The 9,451-nt window shown below is 55.6% G+C and overlaps 2 protein-coding genes across 7 annotated transcripts; one reads left to right on the top strand and one right to left on the bottom strand.

Moving 5' to 3' along the window:
• The first annotated feature begins 1,306 nt into the window (after window positions 1-1,306).
• Window positions 1,307-6,375, top strand: ASB6 (ankyrin repeat and SOCS box containing 6). Of its 2 annotated transcripts, none has more exons than XM_010720877.2 (7): window positions 1,307-1,418; window positions 1,541-1,775; window positions 2,166-2,347; window positions 2,728-2,834; window positions 3,256-3,364; window positions 3,818-3,916; window positions 4,299-6,375. In XM_010720877.2, the coding sequence occupies exons 2-7, from the start codon at window positions 1,663-1,665 to the stop codon at window positions 5,066-5,068; spliced, it is 1,380 nt and encodes a 459-aa protein (XP_010719179.1). In that variant the 5' UTR covers window positions 1,307-1,418; window positions 1,541-1,662; the 3' UTR covers window positions 5,069-6,375. The 2 variants fall into 2 exon arrangements, with proteins under 2 accessions (XP_010719179.1, XP_019476983.1); XM_019621438.1 differs by lacking the exon at window positions 1,307-1,418 and having other exon boundaries at window positions 1,615-1,775; window positions 4,299-5,071; window positions 5,904-6,375.
• Window positions 6,376-7,006: 631 nt separating this feature from the next.
• On the bottom strand, window positions 7,007-9,356 carry NTMT1 (N-terminal Xaa-Pro-Lys N-methyltransferase 1). 5 transcript variants are annotated; one of them, XM_010720875.3, is made up of 4 exons: window positions 9,129-9,356; window positions 8,264-8,465; window positions 7,869-8,121; window positions 7,007-7,487 (listed from the first exon to the last, which is right to left on the bottom strand). In XM_010720875.3, the coding sequence occupies exons 2-4, from the start codon at window positions 8,423-8,425 to the stop codon at window positions 7,231-7,233; spliced, it is 672 nt and encodes a 223-aa protein (XP_010719177.1). In that variant the 5' UTR covers window positions 8,426-8,465; window positions 9,129-9,356; the 3' UTR covers window positions 7,007-7,230. The 5 variants fall into 5 exon arrangements, with proteins under 5 accessions (XP_010719177.1, XP_010719178.1, XP_010719176.1 ...); XM_010720876.3 differs by having other exon boundaries at window positions 8,264-8,459; window positions 9,138-9,356; XM_010720874.3 differs by having other exon boundaries at window positions 8,264-8,459; window positions 9,129-9,353.
• Between the last annotated feature and the right edge of the window lie 95 nt (window positions 9,357-9,451).

The raw sequence follows: 9,451 nt of genomic DNA, 5'->3' as shown, positions 1-9,451 counted from the left end.
GGGCACGGCGGGGACACAAGGACGACACAACAGGGATCCAAATGGGATGTGGTGAGGACGTGGAGGGGATGCAGCAGGGATGTGGTGGGCACACAACAGGGACACAGCAGGGATGTGGATGGGACGTGATGGAGACACTGCAGGAGCATGGTGGGTACACTACACGGACATGGCTGGGGCACAACAGGGACACAGCAGGGAAGGGACATAGCAGGGACGTGGCAGGGACGCAGCAGGGACGTAAACAGGGACAAAACCAGGGATACAAACAGGGACACAGCAGGGGCACAGCAGAGCTACAGCAGAGACGTGATAGAGACATGGCAGGGCCAGAGCAGAGTCACATTAGGGACATAACAGGGACACCCACTCACAGCACTGCCTTCTAAATGATTTCTTCCCTAACAGTGCCTGGTGTGGGATGGACCTGCCTGGTGCCTTGTGTTGCCACACGGCTGGGGATGGTGACAGTGCCCACCACCTGCACCACGGTCTGGGAAACACGGAGGGACTGGGGATGGGAGCAACACCATAAATGTGAGCATGGTGCCGACAGTCCCCAATCCCCAGCCCTGGGGAGCTGATAGCTGATGGGTGCAGTGCAGGGGGGGACATCCACAGCCCTATGGCTGCAGTAGGGGGCACCTTGGGGACATGAGGGCACCCGCATTTTTGAGTGCTCCCTGGAGGGGGTGCGTGGGGCTGCAGGGCCGTGCTGCACGCCTGCATGCACCCAGTATGGCATGGACAGAACCAGAGCCATTGAGGGCACTGGGACGGGGCTGTCACTGCTAGGGGGCGGGATGAGCATCTGTGCATTGGTGTGCGTGTGCACTGGTGTGTGCGTGTGCATTGGTGTGCGTGTGCACTGGTATGTGCGTGTGCATTGGTGTGCGTGTGCACTGGTATGTGCGTGTGCATTGGTGTGCGTGTGCACTGGTGTGCATGCACCTGCTTGCAGGCACGCATCATGCACATGAGAACAGCTGCGGATGCGCGCACCTCTTGCACACTGCATCTTGCAGTTGCACGTGGGGCATATACATACCTGAGGTGTATGTATGTGCATGTGTGCGCACATGTGTGCGTGTATGCGCGCACGTGTGTGTGCGCGTGTGTGTGCGCGCCCATGCGTGCACGCGCGTGTCTCGCGCCCTCCAGCACCTGCTGCGCGTGCCTCCGCCCCGCTCCCGTTCTCCCGCTGCCCCCTGGCGGCCGCGCGCCCCGTAGCCCCGCCCCCAGATAGGCCACGCCCATCATTAGACCACGCCCGTAGTCAAACCCCGCCCACCGGATGACGCAGCTGGCGACTTCCGCTTCCGGCGGCGGGGCCGCGGGGTGCGGGCGGTGCGGCGTTTTGTGTCGCTGCCTTCGGGCTTCGCTCCGCTGGGACGGACTGGGGCCTCCGGGACGGCACGGTGGGTTCCGCCGGCGCTGCCTCGAGGTTCTGGAGAGGGGAAGGGAGGTCGGGAATTTTGGGAGCGAGGGAAGTGATGTTTTTTTAAATGCAAAACTATTCGAAATCCGTGTTTGTTTTCAGAGGAGCGGGCGGCCCCGTGGAAACCAGGCCTGGGTCGGCCTGCGGGTTTCTGAGTGTGGGCAGGCGGCTCTGCCATGTGAAAGGGCCCTGCGGGGCTGGTGTGCAGAGCAGAGTGCTGCAGGATGCCTTTCCTGCACGGCTTCCGCAGGATCACTCTCGAGTACCAGCCCTTGGTGGATGAGATCTTGGCGTTGCTGGCACTGCAGGATGCAGAAAGGCAGAATGCGCTTGAAAGGTAACTGACCGGGCTGCAAGCAGAGCACTGGGGATAAACACCTGCTTGATGGTGGTGGCTGGAGCTCAGCAACATTGGCACTGGGAGCAAACCCTGTCTCAATGAGCACCTTTTCTGAGGGCCATTCTCCTTCTGTTCTTTGGGAACATGGGATGGAGCACAGCAAACATGAGGCTGTGTCTGCTCCTCAGGAACTGGCTGATCCGCAGCAACAAAAGCTCACCAGAGTTTCAGCTGCACTCCAGTACTGCTGTATAACCCTGTAGCCAGCAGTTTACAAGAGAACAGGAGAAACCTGGGCTTTTTCTCCTTCCCTATTTTGTCCCTTGCAAGCCCATAGGGGAGACATACTGCTTGGGTGAGTAACTGGATATTTTCATTCATTTCCAGTCATGCTTGCCTGGGTAGCAATGGAAGCCAGCTCTCAGCAATGAGACAAGTCTTGGAGAGGGAAGCCCACTCCCCATTCTACCAGGAAGGTGTGAGCTATACCCTGCTGAAGGTTACTGAGCTGGGGCTTGTCGAGGCTGCAGAAGTACTCCTGGAGTTTGGTGCAGACCTCGGCTTTGAAGGTATGGCTGTGGGAAGGGCGCTGTGCTTGGGCTGGCTGGGAGGGGCTGGGTGGTGAGAAGCTGGCCCTGCAAGGCAGAGATAGCTGGGACAAAAAGGGAGGGGTGCTGCTGGCTCTGGCCTCAGGCTCCCACTCTTGGATTGGATAGATTAGGTGTACCTTGTCTAAACCCAGACATAAGAATAGGCTGGGGGATGGCCAGAGAATGGGAGCCAGCTGCATCTTTGAGGGCTTTTGATAGAGGCAAAGCCATTGCAGATGCAGGACCTGGGGCATCTGTAACGACTGCTTTTGTGGGCAGCTATTCTCAGTGCCCACCCTGGCTGATGTGTTCCATGTCTGGGAAGACCCTCAGTTCTGACCATGTCTTTTTGTCCTCAGACCCAGTCACATACTACACCCCCCTGCACATTGCAGTGCTTCGCAACCAGGCTGACATGGTGGAGCTCCTGGCACGCCACGGGGCCGACATCAACCGCAGAGACCGGGTACAGAATTGACTGCTTGGACACAGACATGGTCCAGCTTCCTTGGGACTGCACGTGACCAGTCTGCGGGGTCAGCCCGCTCTGCTGCCCCTTCCAGGGCCTGCTGCATGCCACCTGCCATCAGTGGCCTCCCAAGATGCTGCCTGCACTGTTGCAGTGCTGTGGCAAAAGCTGAGGCCTCTTTGGCCAAGCAGACCTGCCTCTGCTGTGGAGTGTGTGGTGGGAGGAAGCTGGGGTAGATCAACCTCTCCCTGTAGACATAGTGACACTGGGGAGGGGGCTGTCACTCTTGATTCTGGGGACAGGATGAATTTGAATTATATGCTCTGATGTTGGCCATGATGAAGCCCCATCAGTGATTCTCCAGAGGTACTCATAAATAGTCCTTAATACTTGTGGATTTTCCTCTTGCCCTGTACAGATCCATGAGAGCAGTCCTCTTGATCTGGCCAGTGAGGAGCCCGAGAGGTTGCCGTGCCTCCAGCGGCTGCTTCAGCTTGGGGCCGACGTCAACGCAGCTGACAAAACTGGTTTGTGGGGTGCTTCCAGCAGGTGGGCTGGAGCAGGGCATGGGATCTGTGTCCCTTCACCTTGCTGCTGCAAATTCCGCCTGCTTTGAAAATTAATGCAGGCTGCAGAACCTCCCTGGTGTTCTGTGCTGTCTCCTAGTATCTTGTCTGCATTAGATGCAGCAGGAGGCTAAAAGCAGCTCTGTACACCCCATGGAAGATAGGGGAGAAGGGGGTGTTTGTGGTCTAAAAACCACTCTGCCGTGGCCCATGTGCCTTCTGGGGTCACCACCAGCCCCAGCTATGCCACCACAGCTATGCTCCATCGCAGCAGTGTTGGGAGCCTGCTAGCAGAAGGGCTGTCTCCCTTGTGTTTAGTAATTGGGTTGGTGGGATAGATTTTTTTCCTTCCTTCTGGGAGTGAGTGTTTCCAGGTGGAGCACTGTCTCATCTGATTGTCTTTTCATACTGCAGGAAAGACAGCGTTGTTGCACGCCTTGTTGCACTGTCATTGCAGCAGTGTTGTGGATCTGGACGACATCACAGAGAGCATCCGTCTCCTGCTGGAAGGAGGTGAGGGCAACTGCCCCCTTCTCCACTCAGAACCCCTCTAGGCCTGGTGCTTTTTCTTTGTACAGCACCAGGTGCTGCCCTCCCAGCTCCTTTATGTTCCCAGCTGAGCAGGAGTAAAGTCTAGAAGAGCACTCTGTCCAGGGGCGCTCTGATTTGAAATATTTTTCCACTAGGAAGAAGCACTGTGGCTGTCAGCTGTCTTGCTGTCAGTTCCACAATGGGTTGTGTGGGTGCATGATGCATTTAAGTACTATGTTTCATACCTCCTGGTGATACTAAAGGATCTACATCCCCTCCCCTCTCTTAGTGTCTCTCATAAATCCATTTTGATTGTGTCCTGCCTTTCTTTACAGCTCCATTTATGTTCTGTTCCTTCCTCCAGGTGCAGATGCCAGGGCTACCACTGAAAATGGTGACACTGTCTTTACCTACATCATCTTCCTGTTGGGTGACATAGACTTGGCAAGCACGGAGGTGGCAGAGGTGCAAAATAGTTTCTGCATTCGTGTCATGCAGCTGCTCATGGCCCATGGTGCCAACCCCAGTGAGTGCCCATCCCTCGAGTCCTTGACCTACCGCTGCCTCCAGAACTTCACATGTCACTTCCCACTGCTGCGTTTCCTGCTGGAGTCAGGTGCTGCCTACAACTGCTCCCTCCACGGTCCTTCATGCTGGTCGGGCTTTCAGACTGTCTTTGACTGCCTCTGCTCTGACGTCAGTATCCTCAAAGATAGCAGCATCTCTACAGAGGTCATCCAGATGGGTCAGACTCTGCTGGAGCTCATGATGGCCAGTTCACAAACCATCCAGCTGCCCAGCGACTTTGAGGTCGACGTTAACAGCTGCAGGTACCACGAGGAAAAGATCAGGAGTCTGTTCTGCTCTGTGAAGCAGCTGGAGCACACCCCACAGGCACTGAAACATCTCTGCAGGGTGTTCATCCGGCAGCGCCTTAGGCCTTGGCCAATAGATGTAAAAATCAAGGCTCTGCCTCTTCCAGACAGGCTGAAGTGGTACCTCCTCATTGACCACACTGCTGTTGGGCACGAGGACCTCAGCCTGACTGATGACTCCTCATCTCCTCATTCTGTGGTCACAGTGCCTACTGACAGTCAGCAAATCACTGCTCTGCACCCGTTGTCTCTGCAGTGAGAGGTACTGCTGTCCCCGTGCCAATGGCTTTACTAGTTCTGCCTGTGGTGTCTCTGCTGATTTTTCAGGGGTGTGCTTTTTTGTGCACCATGCTGCATGCATGTCTGTGGAGGTCTTGTGGCTTTAAAATATGTTGCAGGGAGGTGGGCAGAGCCCGGGGGTAAAGAGGGCTCCTGGGCAGTGGGGAGCTGGACACTGCAGGATGGATATGGTTTAAAAGGTGGATTCACCTTTGTAAAGTGAAAAAATCTGGATTGGTAAGAAAAGGGGTGAGAGCAGGAGGATGGTGTGACTGTACAGGTCTCTGCTGTGGCTGCAGGGTGGGTGAACCAGTGCCGTGAGTGAGTGACAGCACGATGAGATGCCTCAGGATGCTGAAAGATGTTGCTTGTCCCAGAACTGAGCAGCAATGTGCAGGGGAGTGCTGGCATTCGTGCCCTCCAGTCAGTGGAAGCAGCCACAGTCCTGCATCTCTCCCTGGATGTGGGTGCCTTCTTCACTCACCTGGGATTCCAAAACCAGGAAGTTGGAGGGGATGAGGGGAAGTGGGGTTAGCAACAGCAGCCTGAGTGCTCGGTGACCTCACAGTTTTTGCCAAGAGTGCTGAATCCACACAGCACAGAGCGCTGCCTACAAAGGGTGCCTCAGTAATGCTGGACTCCAAAGCAAGCAGACAGTTTGTTGCTGTTCCTTGGCTTCATGGTGTGTCCTTGTGCAAGGATGAGGGATGGGCAGCTATCTCCCCAGTGCCTTGCTCCTCTCTGTTCCTTTTATCTGCTTCTCTTTCCTTTGGTGATTGCATGCTGAACACTGATCTCCATTGCCTCTTCCCCAGGGGAAAGAAATTGCAGCAGGGCTGCAATGGGAGTTTTCTTGCCAAGCTGCTACTGGAAGCCTCAACTTCTGGGGCTCTGCAGGAAGGTCCCAACCTGTCACAACCATCTGGCTCCATCAAGGAGGCATCTGCTTCCTTGTGAAGTGCAGAAGACGCTGTAAAGCTGAGCCCCCCACATTTCTGTTGTTTTGTTTGTTATGGGGAACAGATGCAGAAGAGGAAGAAATGTACTCTGAGCAGATATTTATAGGAAGTGGATCTGGGATCCACAAGCAGTTGGTTGCAGAAGAGCTATCTCACCACAATGCCCATCCTGCAGCATCTATTTTTCATCTTTTTCCGCTATGTGGAATTGGAGCTGTGCATCTTGATGAACTGATGTTTTGAAAAAGAAATAATAATAATGTGATAAAATACTTCCCTGCTGTCTGGAATGGAAAATGAGCAATTAAACAAGGCCTTTTAAATAGCATCTAGGTGCGTGTTTCTTCTGCAGGAGAGTCAGGGTGGAAGCAGGGGCTCCAGCTGGTTGGGGAGGAATCACAAGGGATGGGCAACAGCAGCTCTGCGTGGGCTCAGCCCTTGGTGAGCAGTTGGGCAGCTGTTAGCAGTTGTGGTGCATTAGGTGGGCACAAGCCAATGGCTGGGCAGAAATGCTCTGGATGTGGCAGAGGAGTATTAAAAACTAGGAGGCAGCTGCAGCATTTAAGCAGGAGGTGTGGGGCCCAGGATTATGTCTGCCACTTGTTTTGCTGCATGTGTGGAGACCTGCTTTGTGGGTTTATAGAAGGCCCTTCTCAGAGCCCCACAACCTACAGCAAAGCATAAGGTAATGGCAGAGATTTCTACTGTTTGCCATACCCAACTTGGTGCCAATTTCAGCCCTCACTTCTGTAAGCCACAGTGAGTTTGTGAGTGGGACACCCAGGCAGGAAAGGGAATCCAGCCTGCCACAGAGGTGTACCAAGCTCCTGCTCACAAGCAGGGAGCAACCTGCAGGTGCCCAAGGAGCACATCCCTCACAGGGGGCTCTCCTGGTCCCAGCAGTGTCAGGCATCTGCATACAGATCCCTGGGTGTAGCATCAAGCCAGAACCCGCGTGCTGAAGTCCAACAGCAGGAAAAATGTATTTGGCAAACACCTCTTTTCACAAACAGCAGCAACTTGGAAGACGAAGCCCCATCCTCACCACCAGCCCCACACAGACGGAGTCACAACGCCCTCGCTGCCACGCGCAGCCCCGCGGTGAAGGCACAGTCCTCACCCCTCCTGACCCCGGCAGGAACCGCTGTCCTGGTCCTGGAGAGACCTCCTCCCGTCAGCACCTTCATCTCATGGCGAAGGTGTAGACGTGGTAAATCTCATCGGGGAAGTTCTCCTGGCGCTCCTCGGCCAGGAGGTGCAGCCCAGCCCGGCGGATGATCTTACGGACCACATCCAGGTCCCTGCAGACGCTGCTGTCCACATCGTCCATGATGACGCCCTCCTGAGCCATGTTGTCCTTGATGACCACGATGCCATTGGGCCGCAGGCCGGCGCGGCACCGCTTCAGGAAGTCAGAGAGGTGGTTGTCAGTGAGGTGTCCTGGGGGGCAAAGCAGGTATTAGTGAGTGCAGGACCACCAGGCAGTGTGATGGACGAAGGGAGGCTGGGGTTGGAATCCCTTCTGATCCAGGCAGACAAATATTTGAGCAGTGGAAAGCTTGGGGATGTTCAGCTCGCATCCTGTGTGCTCGGTCCCAGCTTTATCCAACCCACACCTCTCTGCCCTGGCCTCAGAGTTTGGAAGGAAAAGATGCCACAGTGCAGTGCCCTCCCACTGCCCCTCTGTGGGTCAGACCCCCTACTCAGTCAGGCTGCAACACTCATGTCTCCAGCAGCCCCAGGTCTCCTCAAGCCCCTCCCTGCGCATGTGGGGTACCTGGGACAGGCAAGTGAGACCCTGCGAAGCCGAGCGACCCTCACCAATGACCCACTGGATCCAGATGACGTCGTAGGAATTGGGCTCAGGGCTGAAGTCCTGGAGGCCACAGCAGAAGTAGTTGCGCACCCGCCTGCCCTCCTCCCCCAGGTAGCTCTTGGCCTTGGTGAGGAAGTCCTCGGTCACATCCACCATGTCCACAGTCTTGAAGAGGGGCAGCAGCAGCCTCTTGGTGATACGGCCGATGCCAGCCCCGCAGTCCAGGGCGCGGGTTGTTCCCGTTCGGTTGGGGCCATCCTGGAGTGACAATGGTGAGGGACTGAGCTCAGAGAAATGAGACGACCATGTGGGAGCTCACAGAGCAGCAAAGAGGGAAGAGCCCAGCTCTGCACAGGGAAGAGAACAGAACTCTGGGAGCACATCAACCCATGCCACCTACCCGCAGAAAGCGCTGCAGGAATTTCCTGGAGCTGTTGATGTCGATGCTGGAGATGTGGCCGTAGCCCCCCAGCATGCCGTCCACTGTGGCGGGCACATCCTTCCAGTACTTCTCTGCCTTGGAGTAAAACTCAAATTCATTCTCCACCACCTCACTCGTCATGCTGGCTGCGGGGCACGCACCCTTGTGGGACTCACTGCTCCTCCAGGGGGGAGAAATCACAGGTGAGGCACAAAGCCCCCCCCACCAGGCAGGGCTCCCAGCGAGCCCCCCAGAGGCACAGCATCACCACCCTCCCCTTGTCAATGCCACGGCCATGAAGATCAGCTCTGTGAGCATCCTGACACCCTTTATCACCTCTTAATTGGGCTATTTCAAACCTTAAAACTCTAAAATCCAGAAAAAGGAACAACAAAGTGTTTTCAGAGCCTCCCAGGCAGGGATGCTTCAGCCTTGCTCAGCAATACCCCATTTCTTCCTTTGAGGGCTGCTCCAGCCTTTTCACCTTTTCTGCCTCCTCTCTCCGACTTAAGAGCATTAACGTTTTACATGTTTATCTGCACTGACAGCCCCATCAGTCACCTCCAATTACATCTGGAGTTGCTAAAAGTTCTCCTAAGCACCTACCTGAGGATTGTAAATCTCAGCCGTGACCACCGGTTAGATATATGTGCCATATAATAAAGTCAAGGTATAATCAGCAATACAAGCTATAAATCCCCCCCAGACATCCCATAATTCAAACCACTGTGGCTGTGATTAACTGCACCGGGGATCAGAAGCGAGATTTAAGGTGGCCAAAGGCTGAATTTGAGGACTTCAAACAGCTTTACAAATAGGGCAAAGACCCCGTTAGACACAAAACCTTTCCTACGGCAGGGGAGGCAGTTTTGGGGTCCTCAGCTTGATATCCCAGCGTGGCTGCGCTGTGACCTAAGGGAGCAAAGAACGCAACTGGAATCCTAAAGAACAGCACTGCAGCCCCAAGGGGAGGGAGGTGAGAGCTGCTCCTTCCTCAGGGCCGCCCCACAGCGCCGTGTATGGGGCGGAGGTTCCGAGAGCTGCACGTAGCACGGCTGGCAGCGGCACCGTGAGACGTCGGTGCTGCTGTGCGCCTCCCCCGCTGTGTGACAGGTGACACGGCCCCGCCGCTCCCACACAGCTGCAGGCCTCAGCCCGGCTCCGTGC

The sequence above is a fragment of the Meleagris gallopavo genome, chromosome 19, assembly GCF_000146605.3.
Source record: "Meleagris gallopavo isolate NT-WF06-2002-E0010 breed Aviagen turkey brand Nicholas breeding stock chromosome 19, Turkey_5.1, whole genome shotgun sequence".
In the NCBI taxonomy this organism is placed as follows: Eukaryota; Metazoa; Chordata; class Aves; order Galliformes; family Phasianidae; genus Meleagris; species Meleagris gallopavo.
Note: the sequence above shows the minus strand (reverse complement) of the source record. Positions and strands in the feature narration are given on the sequence as shown.